Source organism: Amblyomma maculatum, chromosome 5, assembly GCF_055883805.1.
Source record: "Amblyomma maculatum isolate TAMU_Amacu chromosome 5, ASM5588380v1, whole genome shotgun sequence".
Taxonomy (NCBI): Eukaryota; Metazoa; Arthropoda; class Arachnida; order Ixodida; family Ixodidae; genus Amblyomma; species Amblyomma maculatum.
In genome coordinates, this window is record NC_139348.1 from 114,800,652 (window position 1) to 114,823,253 (window position 22,602).

The 22,602-nt window shown below is 42.2% G+C and overlaps 1 protein-coding gene across 1 annotated transcript; it reads right to left on the reverse strand.

The window, feature by feature from the left end:
- Positions 1-1,365: 1,365 nt before the first annotated feature.
- On the reverse strand, positions 1,366-22,270 carry LOC146189269 (uncharacterized). The gene is made up of 7 exons (XM_084605220.1): positions 22,044-22,270; positions 21,108-21,264; positions 13,332-13,444; positions 12,892-13,024; positions 6,706-6,882; positions 5,378-5,500; positions 1,366-1,557 (listed from the first exon to the last, which is right to left on the reverse strand). Exons 1-7 carry the CDS (start codon positions 22,268-22,270, stop codon positions 1,366-1,368), a joined length of 1,122 nt encoding a protein of 373 aa, XP_084461346.1.
- Between the last annotated feature and the right edge of the window lie 332 nt (positions 22,271-22,602).

The window sequence follows — 22,602 nt, forward strand, 5'->3', positions numbered from 1 at the left end:
CTTCCGTTAAGGGGTGAGCGTCCAGATGATCCAATGCAGTACGCAGAGTATGTCGTTCAGTTGAAAGTTTCGTCATTGTCAAGCAGTACTTTTGCTGGCTAAAGATAGACACACTTATAAAATAAATACCAAATGTCACCGAAAACGAAAAGGGGAGAGAAATTTTCGATTTTTTCAGGCGGGAAATATGAGCTCTGGAATGATGTTTACAACAGTGCCAAACGTTACCACCACGCATTCACTTAATAGTTTTCAACCTCTTTTGCACTAAGTACAGTTTTACACTCGATCAATTTATTCTGAATACATCTCAAAGGCCACATGTGTGGAATTGCGTGAGGAAATGAGCGATTATATATAAAAATAGCAAGTATTATCAGAACGCTAGACGAACCTTTTGGAGTCTTGTTAATATTACGACAACAAAGCATTGTGCCAGTCATTTCTGACTTTTATGAAAAATGATGGAAAAGAAAAGATTCGCATGCTGACTTCATATTCATATAATGTTAGCAATATATCTGTTACACTTAACGTCCGTCACGGTTGCCAGCTTTGTCTTGATAACGTTTGCAATTTATGTAAAACTTCATTTCTGTACAGTCTCTAAAAAAAACTCAGAGCAAAAAGGGAAGTTTAATCTGCATAGTCTCCGTAATCTGGGATCATTAGTGCCCGCCTTTACGTCAATTCTTCAGCAGGGGTGACTGCCAAAATATGTCAAACTGTAGCCTCATCTGTGCTTTTTTATCTGATACTGAACTGGACGTTGCGGTACTGATTTAAATAAAGGATAGGTTCTGCTAAAACCTAATATCTTACGCAGTTAGGACGTGTGTGTGGATCAAGTGCTTTACAAAGTAGACGAATGCCGAGTGGAAAGACCGGCTCTCACAGATTCGTTAAATCTAAAACAATTTCAGCCTTATATGCGTCGCCGACAATAATGTCTTATGAAAGCAGCGACCATACCTTCTGGCCTTGAAACCTGTGCTCGCAACGAAGAAATCACTGTAACGTGTGCACAGTGTAATGCCAAAAAATCCTTCATTTAGCATTGGCTAAAAATGTACGCGATAATAAAATAAATCGCGCCCTTCTCGCTACTCCTCTCTAGTACTAGGTTGTGGCAGATGGAGTTCCTCAGTGTAATTGAAAGAACCAATTGAAAATAGCTTTTGCTACGGTTCTGAACTCTAAGGACCGCAAGGATTTACAGGAAAGTCCGGATGCTTCCGTTTTTGCCGCCATTGGTAAGAGTGCACAACTTAAATTGACATCAAAAATCAATTTATAAATGCACACCATTGTTGCGTATAGATCAGTGCACAGCTGCCGCGACAAACAAAAGGGTGGCTCATTTGTTTACAGCGTTAAGCATTCATCGTAGTCATTGGCGCTGAGGAAATTCTCATTGAAGAAGTCCTTGATCTTCTTCAATAGGCGTACACGCGAGTAAGCGCCTTTTCCGCACAGGTTACTCGGGTCGTCCAGGTTGGCGTCGAAGACGGCGACGCCGTACTTGACTGCCGGAATCCGCTTCTTGCCCAGGCACAGCTGCGGTCACGATAGAGGAGAGCGAGTCAGGGTGCAGACACTTATTAAACTATAGTTCTGACTGCATTAAGATTTGAATGGTTCCTCAGGAACAATTGAATTTGGCTTGTGAGTACGTCACAAACACTACGACGCTCAATCAAATGAAACAGGAGCCTTATTGGGATTTAAAATGTGGTGACAAGAAAATACACTTTTCTGCACAGGTGCCTATGTTCCCAACGAATCATGTTGTCACATAGCGGTTACGGTGCCGTAGGTGGAAAACGAACAGTCTGGTGTAGCAGAGAAATCAACTATTTCTTAGCTTGCTTTGCTCCAGTAGAAGACTTTAGTAACTAGGCGGCGTCAATTGCAGGAAAAGCGCTCGCTCATCGTCCAACTATGGATGCTCGCAACACTCCAATTAAAACTTACAAGAACAATCTTGCGGACGAGAAAACACCAAAGGCGACTGTAGTGTCGTGCTCGTTCCTTCGTACGTGATTGTTCGGTAGCGCAGATTTTTCTTTTCCCGATTTATATACGGCAAAGCAGCATCGAGATAAGCTGGCCAAAATAAACTAGAACAGCATGGAACAACGTAGATGCAATGTCGCCTGTCACCAGTCATTAGATGTCTAACTTGACGCATCGTGAGCTGCGAAGAAATTTGATAAAGCCGCATTGATTAAGCAACACATCGTTCAATATGGCAAAGCACACGGACGTCTTGCTTTTCGCCTTCATCGAAAAGCAAGGCGTCCGTTGTCATATTGAACGATGTGTTGCTTTATGAATGCGGCTTTATCACGGCCCGCCATGGCCGCCATTCGATTCTGTATCCTTGGGCACAGCAGTCGAGTGCCCTAATCACTGTACAATTGCGGAGTTGCAATTGCGGAGTTACACTGGTATACAAGCATCCAAGCAGAACATAAGAGAAGGTTTGTGGCAAAGTGCGGTATTTGGACCTTAAACTCCCTGCCTGCGCACATTTGATATGTGGACATTAACCTCCTTACCTGCGTATGTTTGACTAGAGGCGCTCTAGTGAAGAGCTTCAAAATATATGTTCGACCTCTCGGTGATATTACCGTTGCATATATGTTTTACAGGGCGATGTTCTTTTATTCAGAATATTCGCGAGCGCCGCTTGCCTTAGTTGTACCATGGATCAAGTATAATGCATGCACGAGGTAAAAACCTCACTAAAGCATTTCAAAGCAGTCAAAACCCGCATTAAACAAGACATAGAAACTTGTGGGTAGACGCTCGTCAGCTACAGATATGTGTCAGTGAATTGGCTGGGAGTTTATCAGGATGTAGACGCCATAGCAGAGGAGGAGGGAACAAGGAAAATTAGCAAGACATTTATGCTCAACCTTAATAGTGGACTCAATAGCGCCCTTATTTTTGTGTTTTTTTTCCGCATTTTATTTCTTGGTAGACTGGCATAGTTCGGGAAATTGACACATATTTAGCGACTTTTGTTTCAGCAGCAATCAAGGCGCAGTATCTGCTTCTAATTTCGGCACACGTCAACCATAAAAACGAAGAGTATTCTATTGGAGGTATATACGTCGCCGGTTGGAATCAACACGGCAAAGTCACTGCGACCTTCTCCATAATATTGATCCTAGATGGGAAGCGAAATGTAATGAGACCACCCTTACGGCTGAACCAGCGGTGCCGCCAATACTGTGATATGAAATGACAAGTGCAAGGGTGTTTGCGTGCAATCGCCAGCGACATACTGAAGCCCTGGACGAACTTCTACAGCGACGCTCCTTTCACACTTAAGAAACAAAATATCGCTTATCCACCATAATTACTGCAAAAAGCAGCGATGTTACGAGTGTGCGATTCCGTGGAGCTGAAGTACAAATCAAAACCTCCGCCGCAATTACACCTCAACGGCACAGACGACAAACACACTTTTCCGTTATCGTCTTTATTCCCGAAACCTTAGTATTAAGTAAAAATGCTTTAGGTGTCCACAGAAGGTAAACCAAGGGTTAAATCTTTAGCGCTTCTCTTCTTACCGAGCGAACAAGGAGGAAAAAGACGACCGAGAAGAAAGCGTGAGCCCTTGAGCGAGGACGTGGTAGAGTCGCAATCTTGAGCAAAAGCGAATGCATTAAAGGCACTCTTTCTAGACACCGTCCCAGGCCTCAGTCTTTAGGGGTGCGCTCGTGGCCAATCTTTTAACCATTTGGTACCAAACCCTGGGTGCCGAAATCTATTTCTTTATGCCAACTTACCCGAATAGGCTTGCCAGCGCTCCTTTTGCATCTATTCCGAGTCAACGTCTTTCTTCAAGAAACTCATTTGAGGTAACTGACATTAATTTTGCGGGATGGCTCTTTGTATCATCGCCCAACGGAGACGCCAAGTACTACATTTTGTTATTCACGTGTGCCACATTCCGCGCCGTGCGTTTGGAGTTGGTCCGCAACATGTCCACAACAGCGTTTCTGATGTGCTTACGCCGTTTCGTCACCCGAAGAGGCCTACCTCGTCTCATCTACTCTGACAAGGTCGAGGCGTTCAAGAAGACATCGTGCGACCTCCACCGGTTGCATCAATTGCGGTCCAATGAAGTAGCTGGACACCTCAACAACACCGGTATCGCATTAAAGTTCATCGTGCCTAATTCCCTATGGTGGGGCAGATGGTGGGAGCGATTGATACGAACCATAAAGCTTTCTCTGAGGAACATTCTGGGCAAAACACGACTTACCTTTGAAGAGTTGATGACAGTGTTAGCAGAAGTAGAAGCTGTGGTGAATTCCAGACCGATACACCTATATCGTGTCAGACTTCGGGCAGCCATGTGCTTTGTCGCCCTCCGACTTACTCCTGGGCTGCCGGCTCACTACGACACCGCAGGATGCTCACGTTGAAATAACAGCGACCACGACAAGAGCGGAAGCAATACAGGCAACGCCTCGTCGAAGAATTTTTTGAAAAGATGGATGAACGAGTAGGTCTTACAGCTTCGTTCCGTGCACCACGTAATGAGCAGGCCCGCCAGTCAACTCAACATTGGCGACGTAATTGTTGTTTATGCTGAAAACGGTCCCACGGCAGTTGTGGAAACTGCCGGAGTCATAATAGTTTTCAAGAGTGCCGATCGTCATATCCGCTCCTGTAAGGTCAAGTTCGGCGACGGATTGATCGGTAGACGATCAATACAGAAGCTTGTACCCTTGGAGATCAACACGTGAGATTTAGCGGCAGGGAATGTGTTAAATCTTCAGCGCCGCTCTTACCGAGCGAACGTAGAGGAAGAAGACAACCGAGAAGAAAGCGTGAACTCGTGAGCGAGGAAGTGGTTGAGTGACCATCTTGAGCAAAAGCGAATGCATTAAAGGCACTCTTTCTAGGCACCGTCGCCGACCTCAATCGTTGGGTGCGCGCTGATGGGCCATCTTTTAAAAACCCGAAGGTTGGCTTCAGTCGAATAAATGCCATGTTGAAATCTTGAACCAAAAGGTACTTACATGGAAAAAGAAAACCCCTTATATGTACCATATAATGAGCAAAATGTAATGTACTACTTGCATAGCCGCCTCCGACAGTTATTGCAGAAAAGATCTGTGACTTCATGAGACTTTAAATAGAGGATCGTAACAGCGAAACGACACCACGTTTCACTTTTGTATTATGAGCAGTAATATGTTTTTCGCATAGAGTGCCCTGTTATTACCAATTGCGCATTCAGAACGCAGCACAAATGACGTTCGTCCAGGGAAGACATGAAGGATATCGTTGAAGAGGAAAGCATACAAATAGAATCGCAATACTAGCTAGCAAAAACACGTCAACCTGGGCTCACCTTTTCACGGAGCGACCGCTCGTCATCGTAGGTGACAACCCTTTCGATCTTCGGGTTGGCGAAGAAAGGGCCCATAGGAGTGTCCTCGCGGAAGCCCCCGGACCACTCTTTGTTCTTGCAAAACTGTTGGTAGGGACAAAGGATAAGAGACGTGTGGTACCAGAATTGAACATGGTGGTCAAGATTCGTTGCTGACAATGCGCATTAAAATATGAAGAGCATTAAAAAAGAGGGCACAAAACACTAAACGTTTCATTGCTCCTAATCTACTCAAAAAGAAACATTAATGCAGCATACCTTTTCAACATTTGCTTTAGGCTTGAGCAAAACATATAACTGTGTTAGGGAAGCGTGACTTTCAATAGGCCACCATCCTGATATGCCTGCTTATGTTAGCAAATCAAACTTTTATATAATATCTAGTCTTTCTGCATTAGTGTAATTGAAAAAAAATTGAACTACAGGTGTTCAGCTCTGTTTATTCTAACAGAGGGGAGTGTTGAAAATATCATATTAACCTTCACCACAATGCGATATTATAACTGAGGACAAGAGCGATGCCTGTTTTTGGTATCTTGACAATGCAGCTTACCTCGAAAGCTATGCAGCTACAGAATAGGAGCAGGCCGCTGGACGTTTACAGAATGTTCAAAGAAGGTTCATTCTTATAGGAGCTCTAGAATTCATTCAGTCTACCTCGACAAAAGTGTGACCTGCGTAGACCAGGTTAAGAACTGTTCATTGAGGCTTCCAAAGTTATTGACCGACACACTTCAGCAATTGGCGGATCATGCTTGAAATTACATTGGGCTTATTAAAACGTATCGAAGCGATAAAATGCGCGCAAATTGAATACCAACTTAGAATTTCACTAATGGCCGCAGGGTTAAATGCGAGAAATGTCTTTGTCATGAGAAAATCATATTTGAGACACAAGAACAAATTACTGGCTCCTTATTGTCTTCGCGAACATCACAAATACAAATTCGGGACATCAGCTTTATTCTCACAGGCATACGGCAAACCTAACAAAGCAAAGAACGGGGGAGGGGGGGGGGGGGTATGTAACCAGGAGACTTAACCGATAAACAAGTGCTGTTATACTATGGGCCCATTGGCTTGTAGAGGGGAAAAAAGGTTTGGCAGCAATCGCGTATCTTTTGGCCACAAGCACCTAATACATCCTTATTATGTAAACTGGCATGGAAATCACTCCAAGGCAAAATTATGCTCTTATCATAGATAGCCACGCATGACAATCTCTGAGAATTATGCACATGTGAGAAATACAAGGATCTAGAGCAAAGCGCGTTCTGCGCAGTCCTTACCTGACCAATGTCAACGTGCAGTGGCTCCGTGGTGAGGTAACCGTTCCTGGCGAGGATTTCGCATTTGTCTCCCTTGGTGGGTGTATAGTAGCGCCCACCTGTGGTGACCGCCAGAAAGAACTGGGTGTAGTCCAGCTTCTTTAGCGGCAGTACGCTGAGCGCCCAGTGCGCGGTGTCCTGCCAAAGATGTAAGCATGTTTTTTTTTTTAATGGCTCAATGGTACCGCATGCTATGATAAGATGTCACAAAATATACAGGGTGTTCAAACTAATTTAGGTATGGGTTAAAAATGAAATATTTGAGGTAGGCTGGAGAAACCACTCGTGCAAACCTGCCAGCATGTGGCGCGCCGCAGAGAATATTGTTTATTTTGGAATAACCTGATTATAGTCATTAAAATAATTTTCTAATTTTCTCACTATTGCCTTTAGACAATGAATTTGCAAAGTTGGAGAGCAGCTACTAAAACCCCCATCCCATTTATTTCCGATAAAGAAAGTGTCACGCGTATCGTTTTTTTTTTTTTCATGCTCTAAAGAAAGCCCGCGAATTACAAAAAAATTTCAGGTGACTGGCGACATTGTGTGCCATGATTGTACTGCTCTCAAACTTGGTTTCAGTGAACATAATCAGCTGCAACCTTGGCTCCACGACCTGTTGCAGCTGCAGGCTGATACGGCTAGGGTGGTTTCTTTGTCCGCTTCCCGCAGTCGGCGCAGGTGACGGGGCAATTTGCAGCGAGCTCACCGCGCTGTCTGCAACCGTCGTTAACATATCCGCCTACCGCTAGTACTGGCTTTCGAGTCACGGCCGCAGCTAATTTTGTTCACTCAAACCACGCGTGAGGTACCACAATCGTGGCGTACAAATGCGTTAGTCACGTGATATTTTTTGCGTTTCGCGGGCTTTCTTGACAGCTTAGAAAAGCGATGCACGTGAGGCTTTCTTTATCGCAAATAATTGCAATGGGAACAAAACAAAACATCGTGGGCTAGTTGATTCACAGAAGGGGGACAGCGCAAGTTACACACGGACAAAAAGGGGAGGACGAGACACACAAGCGCTGACTTACAACTGAAGAGATTGTCTGAGCACAATTACGATTTTACGCAACGTATCTCGGGCCATCTGGGCATTCATTGCCGAGATTGCAAATACATCCCTCAGTTGGGCAACACGAGCGTGATAAGCAGGTGCGGTGACGAGACCATGCGAGAGATTATTGAAGCCTTAAACATTGCGCATCTTAAAGAGCATTGTGTCAGCACCCCCTCCATAACCCTAACAGATAAAGAATTGGAGTTTTTATCGGGAGCCGGATGATCTGTGTTTTCCTGTATGTTTTCTGGTGGCAATGACTGTTTCTAAATAGATTGCTGTGGTATCCCTTTATGCTACTGTATATTTACCGACGTGTCTGAAATAAACCTTTTGTTGTAAATCAGCGCTGTGTGTGTCTCGTCCTCCCCTTTTTGTCCGTGTGTAACTTGCGCTGTTCCCCCTTGCAATGGGAGTTCCAGAAGGGGGTCTCCAAATATGCACATCACATTTATTGTCTAAAATATACTTACTAACCTAGAAACATTGTATCTTAATTACTGATAAGTTGAAAAATTTCTTGTGGTGCGCCCGATGGCTGGCAGCTTTATACAAGTGGTTTTTAACCTATCTAAAAATTTTAATATTTAACCCTTGACTAAGGTTAGCTTGGACACCCGGTAGTATTGCAGTGCATTATATCGTAAGCAGCGATACGGTGCTACATTGCAGGGCACTTGACGGTAGGGTATTGGACGTGGTATGGCAAGAAAAGGCAGCAAACAGCAAACGTACGTATCCATAGCACTCTAGCGGCTTCCTTTTCGTACTCCATCGATAGGCGGCCGACGCGGCCCTGATCAGGCCCTGCCTCCGCAGAATCAGGAGTAGAGCATTCACAGCTCAGAAATTTCACCGAGGATTAAACAAAACTATCTGTTCTGTATGAACATTCACATACGTTACCAAACGCTTCGCAACAATCACGTAATTTTTTAGTATCGCCACGCCCTCCGCCCACATCTGCATTTTAGGTGCTTGTCTGAAGGCATATACCAAAATCCTCTTCGGAACTGCATAATAGTTGAGAACCTTATACCATCGACACTGTTGTTTACTGATTGATGCTTATGTTACGAACTCAACAATGCTAAAAAAGTTTAGTACTAGATATTCGCCGGTATCTGTAATGTACCAAGATAACTGGTGGAACATAAGCAGTACCTATGAAGCACGTCAAACTTCGCAGAATATACCAAAACCTTAACCGACAACACACGAAGCAATAATGAATGTGACGTGCTATGAGTTAATTTTTTTAAGGGTAGCCAACACGAATAGGACTGAATATCGTTACGGAAGAGCAACGAAGGAAAAGCAGGCAGTGGCGCGGGCAAGGGCGCTCGTGCTATGCCCGCTAACATATACAATTAACGTCATTTACCATCGCCATCGGTCATGTTATGTCGTCTTTCTTCATCGGCTTGCCGCATCGTAACATTTGGTTGGAAGTTCGAGGTACTTCATTATCACCCCCTCATCCTGGTCCGGGACTTCGGTGCCCTCCGACTTCTTGCGCCGTAAGCTGAAGGTTAGGAGGTATCGCATGGCTGTTCCCCAGCCTGCCGGAACCAACAAGACCTTGCCGCTCCTCCGCCCCATCCCTCCGTCCCGACCACTAGACACGACGAAGGAGAGACTGACCCGAGAGGCTACACATGACCACAAGACACAAGAAGAGACCCAAACAACCATATGTGACCCCAATTGACCAGATGTGCCGACCAAAGACCCGTCGACCAAGACATCGCTACAATTCAAGACATCCTTCCCTGCCTATGCCATGCGGTGCGTGCCTTGGCTTCCGTCATCGAGTCGTGGTAATATGTGGCCCGAGAGTGTCCTGGGCCAAGGTTCATCTGGAATCATCGTGCCGCAAGCAGTTCTATTCTGCCTTCTTTCTCTTCTTCAAGCATCCAGACATGCCCATCATCATGCCATGGAATCATCAACATCGGTAAACGTCATCGTCCATGATCGGGACAATCGCTCGGTGGCCCCGGGTCATGTTACGGACAAGCAACAAAGAAAAAGCGGGCAGTGGCGTGGGCAGCAGCATTCGCGATAGGCCCGCTAACATAATCAATAAACGTCATCTACTATCGCCATCCGCCATGTTCTGTCGTCTTTCTTCATCGGCTTGCCGGATCGTAACATTATTCTTACTTAATCTACCTACCATTACATTCTATGACAGACGTTCTTCGGTCTGCAGCAAAATTACTGGCAATATCTCTGCCATCATCTGAAAATGCGTTTGACTGAGATCGAGTTATGAGGAAATGCTTAGCTGAAGGTTGAAATGGATCCATTCCATTATCAACTAGCATACAAGAAACGACCAAATTAAGAAAGCATTATCTGTGTAACTCAGTTTTCTTGCTGTTTGTATGTCATTTTCACGTCTTTCTAACAGTAAAGAAGAATATTTGTCATCGCTAAAATTGAATTTAGATTTCAGATACGTTAGATACCAATACGAACGTTTAGGGGCGGAATTGCTGCTTCATTTGCTCCAGTCTGCTACAAACAGTTTTTCCTGCTCCATCCGGCTCCGAAGAAAAATATTACTACAAACCTGCTCTAAACTAACTGCCTAAGTGTAATATCTTCAAATTTAGCAGAATGCTGCTTTGTTCTGCTCAGTTAACCATTGTATTGCCTGCAAAAAACCTAATCCGATGCAATTACCCGCCGTAGTATTGTACTACACTGTAGCCGTGAGAAGTACAGTAGGCTGATGGCAACTTTTGAGCTGTCCATCCTTAATTTGGAAGCTACCATAGTTGAAATGATGACAGCGCACCGGCTGCAGAGATATAATAGACCTTATGCTGTGCCTAATATAATACTGTGTTTTATAGTCTACAAAAGCATATTTGGATCAATGATGGATATTTTTGCAAGTAAATTTAAAACGTGACCGGAGCAATTGGAAGCGATTATTTGTGGAAAAAGGCTCTTCATGTGACATAGCATTTCCTCCCAGCCTTTTCAATAGTCTGTGGAGAGACACGTGATGCAGTTTCCGAAAAACACCACGAGCAATCAGGAAACTTTTCCAGATGCATAACATGTTCAATTCTAGCGCTTCTGGGGTGCAAGAGGGAAGGTATTCCAGCTGTGAGCCTCTTTTTCTATAACAGTTTTACAAAGCATGCGTGAAACAAAATCATACTTGAATCATTTTTGGGGTGACGCATCGAAGATGCTAATCACTAGAAACCTTCTCAAGGCGGTTGGAAAGCCAGCTTATCGCAAACATGCCGGAATTGCGGATGTGCCAGTGTCTTTAAATAAAAAAAAAGACATCAAGAGCCAATTGCTGAAGGTGGAAAAGACTACCCTCGAGTGCTGATCCTCTTTGGGGAAACTACAAACCAGTTTTCAGGAATTTCTCGGCTCAGGCATGGGACCGGAAGTGATACGAAGTAGAGAGAGAAAGCGGAAACATGGTTCTCACTGATGTGGATTCTAGACTAGTGGCAATGCTTGAGCACAACAAAGTGGCAGATTCCACACTTTTCTGTAAGGTCTAGTCAACAAAAGTCAATTTTTTTTAATTCCAAATTTGTACTAAGTTATAGAGTGGACAAGGAAGCACTAGTCTGTTTAGAGTCATCGCTGAGGTCAGCTGCTATTTTAGGCATTTATGCATGTTTTGAAGATGTGTGTTGCCATGCATGCTTGCATAGTCAGGGAAGCATTAAAATTTGAATAAAAAAAGCAAATAACTTGCTTTTGTAAGTCAGGCAAATAAAAATATAAAAATAAAGGTTTTGACTTTACAAAAAGGCTCCAAAACATAACTCGAATGCATCAAAACTTGTTTTATTACTCCAAAGCTGCTTCAAAATGACATTAATACTGCTCTCTGAGCTGCTCCGAAATAATAGAGCCTGCTTCAACCCCTGAACTAGTTCCTCCAAGCCGATGAGAACAGGTTTTTTTTTCTTGCCTCAATAAATGGAAGCTCAGCATAGCCTCTCAGGTGCACGTTCAACACTTGGTGTCGACACACGCATTTTTGTGCGAAGGCGGTCGGAGATGGCGACACGCATGTGTCTTCTTTCATTTTCATCTTGAGAATGTCTTTCTAGAGATGATGATACGGTAATTCTGCCCGTCTGTGCAGCGTTTTTATTAGTACAAAAATCTAAATTTCGCTGCATATTGCGGCAATTACAGGCCCATAAATAAGTAGAAAACACATTTCCTCAAAACATTTGGCAGCCTATTCTTACGTCTTCATTAGCAACCTATATGTATTATCTCACCAAATGTTCACTTACACGTGATGCAGTTGTCTTGATCTTAGCTGTTCTGTGTATCGCTCTCCCACAAAGCACAGAAATGTGCTTATAAATTCACAATTAAGTGCAAAACAGCTTTTTATGTTCCTATATAAAGTTCTTTCACTTTAATACCATCGCTCCGTCAGCAAAATATATTTCACAGTGTTGTTGTGAAGTGCCAGTCAATGGTTTAAGTAGCGTCGGAGCATCTGAAGTGAAAGCTTGTCCGGGAACGATAAGGAAGATGCCAAGGTGGCAAGGATGCAAAGCTTAATGACGTCACACGAAAGTGGAGGCAATTTGGAGGCGGTGCGGCTGTAGCGGCCCTGATGACGCTGCAAACACTCATGGCATTAGATTTCATCCCCCACAGGGCTTTATTGTGACAGCGCTTACACGTGCTTACACGCCTGCGCACCTTGGCTAAGATGCTGTAAACGAAGACTGAAATTACATCAATCAAGGTTTTTTTTTTTTTTTTTTCAAGTCGACAAGTCCTGAAGTATTGTTCCTTTGCGGTACAACTCAACGCGGTAGCTTATAGAAACAGATGTCATTGGCGCTGTTATCGATAAATAGCGAGGACGGTTTTTATTAGAACAACATTAACCCCTGTTAAAGTTGGAAAAGCATGGCAGAACGTAAGGCTATGGACAAACAAAATGCACAAATAGAAGCGAACACTGTTTCACCTTTCTTTAATCAGCACATCGTCTTCTGCCCACTTCCTGCTTCTTTTCAAGACAGAACACTGACATATGTCATAGGTGGATAGTTGCGGTAAATGCTCACCAGATTGTATTTGTACACCTCCGCATTGATAAGCGTGGAGTTCCAGAAGGTGGGCGGAAGGATCTGTCCTTTACCTCGATCGTCAAAAACAAGGTGGCCATACACAACCGCGCCGTGGATGTGCATTCTTTCCCTGCGTGAAGGCGAAAAAGAATTTTTGAGCGTACCATCACCTAAATGGTGTATCTACTCAAACATAAGAATTCGTCTTTTCCTTTCGTTTTAACTCCTTGCCGAGGCGGCCGGCACTTTCAACTTGCAGTGTCAGCGAACATCAAGACGCCCCTTGTGCTAAATTTTCTACAAACTTCCACTCTTGTGTTCTTGATAGTCTACTGGTTTCAGGACATTGAATTTCACAAAAAAAAAAAACAAAATACAGTAAAATTGGTGAAACATTTCGTATATTTCATTCCGTGGATTGAACATAGGCCCCTCACCTGATATTGTTGAAAGCAAAGTTTATCCAGGGTTCAATATAAAATGACTCGCCGACGAGATAATAGCACGGCCGCGGTGGTTTCAGTCCTTTGTGAAGAATTTTGTCCACGTCCTGCACAGGTAAAAAAATGAGAGACCGTAATGGCTATCGACAGTGAAAGATGTCCTTTATTTATTTGTTTGCTTTCAGAGGGCGAAATGACGTGGGCTTTTACACAAAGCAAAAAGAATGATGCCGGAATTCAGAGGAAGCTATCCAATTTTACCTTCTCTTTTATGCTTTGGTCACACTTGAATTATGACTATAGCTACGCCTAAGGTAATTATTTGTGTACACCGTGTCACGCTGCTCTAAGCTGAGTGGAAAATTAGTTCACAGTGCGGACAGAAAACACCAAGTCCGAAAACGGGACTTTGGAAGAAAGCTGATTGAAACGAGAAAATTATTACTGTTGCTAAGTTTTTATTGCAGACAATAAAACCGTGGGCACAAGAAAGTCTAAATTAAAAAGAAGAGAGGAGAGGGAGGGGGATTGAACATTGCTCGTCCTCAGCTTTAAATTTATTGCATTACTTGAAATACCTTTTTGTGTGTTTGTAGACACTGCTATGGAAAGCCTCATAGCACAATGCGAAACTTCTCGCTAAAATCCGTAGGCTTTCAGTTCGTCACAACGCAAGAATATTAAATGTTTATTTTACCACACATTAAACAGCGCTTTCATTTAGAAATCCTTTGTGGATTCGTGGAATCGTCTCCGGTGTAGACAGCAAAAGAGTCCGGTGTAGACAGCAGGCATATATTTACATGAACTGGGTTTCCTGCGCTGTTGCACATAAAGCAGTTTTTACGCTCTTAGATTCACACAGTAAATCATCCCACGCAAAGAGGCGCATAGTTCTCGAGATACCAAAATACTATTTTACCGGGGGTGGGGCTGCGGCGATAGTATTCGTGCAGCTGCTCTACACATTGTTGTTTTAATTCTTGCGCCTCCTAGAAGCAAGCCATGACTATATGCCTGCAACGGACGGTCGCTGTCGTTTGAAATGGAGTCCCTTTTCTCAGTAGCGTGTCATTTGAAGCTCGAGCAGTCATTGTTTCTGAACGTAAGAGGCGCTCAACCTATCTAAATTTATTGCTGGTTGACACACCTATAAAGAGGGACATGAAGTGGTATAGTTCAGAAGTGGTCTAGGATATTTGCCGCATGTAGCACTTAAATTCACAACGAATAATGAAGGGAGAGATCGAAATCTTCTGGCGAGACAGCAGAGAAGGTTAAAGATATTATACGGTAATATCAGAGGATCGCTCTCGACCGTCTCTCTATTTAGGTTTCTGACGTTTCTAGAAGTCTTCATACTTCTATTCATGCCATCAACTGCAATGTATCGTCATCTCCTGCGAATACAATCGGCGCTTTGGAGGACCAACGAACAACGTTTTGGCTTCTCTTGTTACGGGTGACCGAGCCTCGGCATTCCACTTCACACCTAGGAGCATACAAGGACCACGTGGGTGGCAGTTTTCGTCTTCAACCAAGCGACGTAAAATCAAGTGAACCCAGGCTGCCAGAATTGGCACGTCAACTGTGTTTAGGGGTTAGAATGCGATCTGTTTAGTAATCTTCATGGGTCCTCAGACCAAAAATAATGGTGACAGGTATTGCGAGGCCCTTGAACAGCTCAAACGGGTGATTCGAAATAATAATAATAATAATAATAATAATAATAATAATAATAATAATAATAATAATAATAATAATAATAATAATAATAATAATAATAATAATAATAATAATAATAATAATAATAATAATAATAATAATAATAATAATAATAATAATCAATCAATCAATCTTTATTTAATGTGCGCAGGAACAACCATGTGGTCTTTGTGCTGCAGCACAAATAAAAAAAAAAGAAACAAAAATGAAAAAGCACAAACATGTTTACACACACAGAGAGAACACAAAAAAAATAAATAAATAATACATGAAATGAAACAGACGAAAAGTATCACGGAAAGTAAGCAAACAATGAGTAGCATCACTTATATACACAGTGAGAGAATTTTTTAGCACACCAGGAAATAAAGAAAAAAAAAAGAACGGTAGATAGAAGAGAAAAAAAACAACAACAAATAACTGACATTGATTATAGTAATATAGAAATATACATAAAATAAACAACCCTTCAAGGCGCAACAAGTGCATGGTACTTAAAACACAGGCTAGAAATACAGAATAATACAATAAAGAAGTAAAATTGAACAAGGGGCAGTAAGATTCGAATATAAAGTTTAAAGTTGAAATATAAGAAACGGATAAAAAGTAGTTCACGATACAGACAGCATTGAACAGGAGAAAAAGCAAAAAGTGAAGTAAATACAATTTAAGGCTAGAAAGTGGGAGTTTTAAGTGATAAAGTACTATTTAGAATACAACGCTACGAACATCCAATGTAAATGAACAGAGCGAGTTTTGGAAGATGTCAAGGTGAGGACAAAAAGTGTTAAACAACCACTGCATCCTGTCTAGAGGGGAGTGGGAATGAAGAGGAGAAACCTGAAATGGTCTGAATTCCCTCATGCTCTTTCGCGGAACGCGCAGTAGGATGTACTCTAAGAGCTGAGGGCACATAATGTGGCCATGAAGGAGTTTGTACAGAAATATGATATCAAGTCTGATACGACGGCAGTGAAGGGAAGGAAGATTCAGTTGGGCGCTCCTGGTGGAGCGAGAGGGGGAAGTTGCGCAAGTTGCGCAAGTTGGAAGTTGCGCATAATAATAATAATAATAATAATAATAATAATAATAATAATAATAATAATAATGATAATAATAATAATAATAATAATAATAATAATAATAATAATAATAATAATAATAATAATAATAATAATAATAATAATAATAATAATAATAATAATAATAATAATAATAATAATAATAATAATAATAATAATAATAATCAATCAATCAATCAATCAATCTTTATTTAATGTGCGCAGGAACAACCATGTGGTCTTTGTGCTGCAGCACAAAAAAAAAATGAAAAAGCACAAACATGTTTACACACACAGAGAGAACACAAAAAAAAGAAATAAATAATACATGAAATGAAACTGAGACGAAAAGTATCACGGAAATTAAGCAAACAATGAGTATCATCACTTATATACACAGTGAGAGAATTTTTTAGCACACCAGGAAATAAAGAAAAAAAAAAAGAACGGTAGGTAGAAGAGAAAAAAAAAACAGATGACTGACATTGATTATAGTAATATAGAAATATACATAAAATAAACAACCAATCCAGGCGCAACAAGTGCATGGTACTTAAAACACAGGCTAGAAATACAGAATAATACAATAAAGAAGTAAAATTGAACAAGGGACAGTAAGATTCGAATATAAAGTTTAAAGTTGAAATATAAGCAAGAAGCGGATAAAAAGTAGTTCAAGATACAGACAGCATTGAACAGGAGAAAAAGCAAAAAGTGAAGTAAATACAATTTAAGGCTAGAAAGTGGGAGTTATATGTGATAAAGTACTATTTAGAATACAACGCTACGAACATCCAATGTAAATGAACAGAGCGAGTTTTGGAAGATGTCAAGGTGAGGACAAAAAGAGTTAAATAACCACTGCATCCTGTCCAGAGGGGAGTGGGAATGAAGAGGAGAAACCTGAAATGGTCTGAATTCCCTCATGCTCTTTCGCGGAACGAGCAGTAGGATGTACTCTAAGAGCTGAGGGCACATAATATGGCCATGAAGGAGTTTGTACAGAAATATGATATCAAGTCTGATACGACGGCAGTGAAGGGAAGGAAGATTCAGTTGGGCGCTCCTGGTGGAGCGAGAGGGGGAAGTTGCGAAAGGAAAACGATAATGAAATATCCGTAAAAATTTTTTTTGTACTCTGTCAACCTTGTCCAAGTTCGATTTGCAAGTGCCATTCCAAACAACCGACGCATACTCCAAGACCGGGAGGCATATGGACAGGTACAGTTTTAGGAACGGAAGTGGAGTATGGAACTCTCTCGAAAGTCTGCAAACGAATCCGAGTGTGCGCATAGCCCGCTGAGCAATGCGTTTAGTGTGAGAGGAGAAGCTGAGGGTGCGGTCAAAAAGTACACCAAGGTCATTAATTTCATCAACCCTATCCAACAGCACAGAATTGACAGAATAATGGTAGAGAAAGCTATGTGTTTTACGAGTAAAGGACACAACCCTAGTTTTGGAAGAATTGAGGGTAAGTCGATTCATCGCACACCAATCAGAAAAAGCAGATATGTCCGATTGCAACAACACGCAATCTTGAAAAGAATGTATTACCTTGAATATTTTTATATTATCAGCATAAAGAAGAAACGAGGAGTTCTTTATCGCCGAGGAAACATCATTAATAAAAACGGAGAAGAGAAGCGGGCCTAGTACTGAACCTTGAGGAACTCCACTCGTTGCAGGGTAAACGAAAGAAGTCTGTCCATTGACACTGACAAAGCAGAAGCGATCAAGGAGATAGTTGCGTAGGAGGGCTACGAGAGAGACTTCAACGCCAGAGAGTAGAAGTTTTTCAAGAAGTAGTGAGTGAGTAACAACGTCGAAAGCTTTGCTCATATCACAATACACAGTGTCAACCTGACCCCTCTGAAGGACTGCTGCAGAGGCATACGTCATAAACGTCACTAGGTTGGTGGAAGTAGAGCGACCCGACATGAAGCCATGTTGATTCGGTAGTATGATATGTTTGAGATGGAAGGAAAGTACGCTGTGCAAAGCTAATTCGAAAAGCTTAGAGGTTGCACATAGAAGAGAAATCGGACGATAATTGGAAACATCAGTTTTGTTTCCAGACTTGAAGACAGGAAACACGCGTGCCATTTTCCACACGCGAGGAAAGGCAGCATTTTTTAAACAGTTATTAAATATGGCAGTCAGTACTGGTACGAAGATATAACTGAAGGCTTTTATTATGGCAGCTGGAATGCCATCAGGTCCAGGAGACAAAGATGGTTTCAGACGCTTAAGACTCTCAGTTATCAACTCCTCGTCAAAGAGAATGGAATTAGATAGTGCACCAGATGGGAGGCAAACGGAATCACAATGTGGATGTTTGTAAACGGAGGAAAAATGTTGTGCAAAACTGTCGGCAACATCCCGAATTTCCGAACCCTGAGAGTCAACTAAGCTGATACTTAAATCTGATTTAATGGAACGCTTGCGAACGTAACGCCAGAACTGACTAGGACGATTTGAGGCATACCTCTCTAAAGACTCAAGAGAGGAGTCGTAGTCCCGCTTGTATAAGCGTTTGCAAAGAGAACGCACACGGCGAAACTCATCTGCCCAATTGTGAAACCCAGGGCGTTTCGCTTTACGATGGGCCCGTTCCTTGAGCTTTAACGCCGTTATTAGTTCCCTTGAAAACCAGGAAGGGAACTTCCTACGCGTAGGAGTATGCAAAGGTATGTACCGACGCATACCATCAAGAACTATTTCTGTAAAGCGACTGACTTGTCCATCTGAATCATTAATGTCATTTAAAAGGGACCAGTCGACGGAAGAGAAGAAATTGAAAAGACCGACATAATCACCACGTGCATACGCGAAACGGGGCGAATTCCCCACCCGATCTGAGTTAGTAGAAGGTGAGGCAGAGACAGCAGTAGTAACTAGAAGCGGAGGGTGAAATTTGTCACAGCGAGTCAGCGGTATGTCCGAACTCGAGACTCGAACACTTTCAAAATTCGATAGACAGATGTCAAGAATATTACCGCAACAGTTTTCAATGAAATTGTGTTGCTGCAAAGAGTTAAAGGCTATGAAATCAAGTAGAGCGTTACACTTACTTAATATGTAATGATTGTTGTGAGAAGAAATAAGTGAGTTCCAGTTGATACCAGGAGTATTAAAATCACCTAAAATAAGAAGTTTGTGTTTGCTATGACGGGTTATAACATGTTCGATTGAGAGCAGAACATCATCATAGGCTGAAGGAGGTAGATTCGGAGGAATGTAGAAAGCTGCAAGTAAAAGTTTTTCATGTCGATTTAAAGTGAGCTCGAGCCACACACATTCTTCAACAGTTTCCAGATCGGAACGTCGAACACACTTCACAAAACTGTCAATAGCAATGAGCACTCCACCTCCTCTTGATTTGGGACCTGTTTCAGGGCGGTCGCTACGAAAAACAGAGTAATTATTTGGAAAGAAATCATTGGAAGGAATATCACTTCACAGCCAGGTTTCGGTAACCACAACAGCGGTATAACAAGAGGACAAGACGCTAGAAAAAAATTCTGATCCCTTAGTCCGAAGACCTCGGGCGTTTTGATAATAGATATCCAAATTAGGGGCCACTGCAATTTTGCGTCAGTTCAGAGGGATGAAGCATATCGTCGTAAAGCTTCCCACGAAAGTCCTTGTATATGCAACCCATCGGCCACATCGAAGGCTCAACAAGCTTACTGTAGGATTCTTCATCAACTTCAATATGGAAGGACGAGTAGGAGTCGTACCTTGTTTTCAGCTGCCGGCAGGAAATGGGAGTAATATTCACTGATTTTAGATGGTTGGTAAGGTCTACCGATGTAGTATCGGGACTGAGTTTAGAGACGAAAATAGTCTTCGGACGCTTCTTTTGGTAAATGGCAACGTTCAGGACAGATGAGCTCGATGCGCCAGTAATGGCTCGACTTCGGTGCTTCTTCATCTCACTGGGTAAGTCAACCGCACGGCGAGGAGCAGAGGCAGAAGATGAACAGGGAATATCTCCAGGAGTCATCCCTCGATGAAGAGCGGCGGAGTAGTCCACAGATGGCTGCTCCTCACGGGTAGGATTGCCCACGGAGACAACGAGAGGACGCTCGACGAGAGGACGCTCACACTGCGAAGCAGCGCACCGCACAAGCTAATAATAATAATAATAATAATAATACAAAAATAATAATTATAATATCATTACCAATATTACTAATAATAATTGGTTCCGAGGAAGGAAAAGGCGCTGTATCCGTCACACTTTTTTTCGTGAACATCTGAATGACACGTTAAGGGACCAAAACAGGAATTTTGAGCAAGTGCGCAAGTCCCCCGCGACTACGCTTTCACCCACGTTGCCACCCCCCTCCCCAAACAGCAGTTTGAATTGGAATTTAGCGACTATCATTTGTTTCTAATACTAACAAAAATCTGCCAAGAAGGAGCTCCACAGAAATAGTTAAGCGCTTCAGCAACGAGATGGCGGCTAGATGGTATGAAAGACACACACAAAAATTGCCCCGACTCCTACAAAAATGCGTAAAACGGACGGAACATTGTCTACAAAAAATGCAGAATTGTCAGCCTTCCGCATGGTGAGCGAAATTAAAGGAGACAAATGTTCCTTTTTATTTTCGAAAACAAAATTGTAGATGTAATTTTTGAACTGACCCTCCTAAGTCTTTTTTTAAATAGTCGTGGTTGCTCCCCACTACTACCAATATTTAGTTTGGGATTTAAATCAGCAACGCACACATTCGAAATTTAAATAAATCATTTCCTCTGGCTCTCGGGTGTGCGCTGCAGTCGGGGAATGGGAACTTTGGTTTAATCAGTTCTGCATCTTGGACAGAATGTTTTGTTTCTGCTGCAAAAAATAACCATTATGGTATCGGGCTGTAAAGGTGAGAAATTCTGTCACGTTTTGTGAACATACTATTATACGAGAAACTGCTCTTATCCATGGAAACAAAACTGGTGTCTCAAAGAGGTAAATGCTTACCTTAAGGTAGTAGTACACCTTTCTATATTTCTTCTCATCGAGGTCGAAGAACGGTATGGTCAGAAACGCGTAGTGGTATATCCTTTTCCTCCACAGATTTTCTAGGGTCGTTCGCGCAATATTTTGTGAAAGTAGGGGCTCTGTGGCGCTCATTGATCTGAAGGAAAAAGAGGAATATCTAGTACATGAAAACTATGTCACAAAAAAAATATGATGAGGTAGCGTTATTTGGGGCCTTTTTGTGCCGGGAAAACGGATTAGCGAGGATGGTTTGGCTTTTAGAGAGATACAGAAAAATTAGATTAAGCCGGAAATGAGTTCCAACCTGTAGTGGTATATTTGGAAGCACATTTCTAACCAGGATTTCTTCGCTACAACCTGAGCGGGAAACAAGAAACACATCATAAAACTTCAGAATTATTCTCTCAGTTATCGGTTAGAGATACAACTCCCTTACCTTAATAATTATTAGAGTTTTAATATCATTTTATTGCTATTGAGGCAAACATGTGAGAAAAGGACATAACACCAAAATGTGCCACTTAACAGGCTTAGAAATTATAATGGCGTTTAAAGAAGGCACAAGGAACAACCCAAAATGACTGAAGGTATCGTGATAGCAGAGAAAACTGACGACGCGGTCAACGCACTGTACCCGTTATTCTGACGTAACAATCTCACAAAACGAGCAAATAACAATGTCCAGGTAAGAGCACATTCCATAATAAAGAAGCAAGTCAGCTCAGCTGTATGGATAGTGTAACAGCGCTATAAAACAGAAAATATTAATATAACCACATCTGTTCTTTTTGTGTTGCGTCCGTTAAGTGCACAAGCAAACTGAACTGCATTGCATCGTTCGGTCTTGTTCAAGGAAGCGCTCATAAAGTTTAGCTTCACCGTTAGTGTCTTGCGAGAATTGAGGAATTAGCTTACAGAAAGTCGAAGCTGATGCCATATTCGGTCCTGTTATGCTGACTGGCCGCCTGGACTATCAACTCGAGGCTTGTGGCAAATGGGCCGCCGGGTCCCTTGAGGATGGCGTGCTCTTTCTCGTAGGCCTGGTAAAAGGCGAAGTTGCACAGGCCGTCCTCCGGCAGCTCGGACACCGCCTTTTGGCTCATGTCAGCGTTCAGAACGCAGATTAGGGAATTGTACGGCATTGGCTTCACTGAAAGCAAAATTATAATAAAGCTATTTGAGGCCGTTTATCAGTGTAAGTAAAAATGTTACAAAAATAACACATGCCTGTTTTACCAATTGGCAGATAACTGAGCAGCTTCTTGCTACATCAGCTTATTGTAAACTTTTGCAGTCAATGGTTCTTTTTCATTGCTAGAGTGGGAAGTGCAAAATAGAATTATCGATCGACGTAAAAATATCCAATTATTTGTGTACGAAACTAACTCTGCGATACAGTTCCATGTGTTGTTCCTAATTTATTCAGTTTAAGTAGAAGAGTGCATTTAGTACAATATTATTCTTGATCTGCACT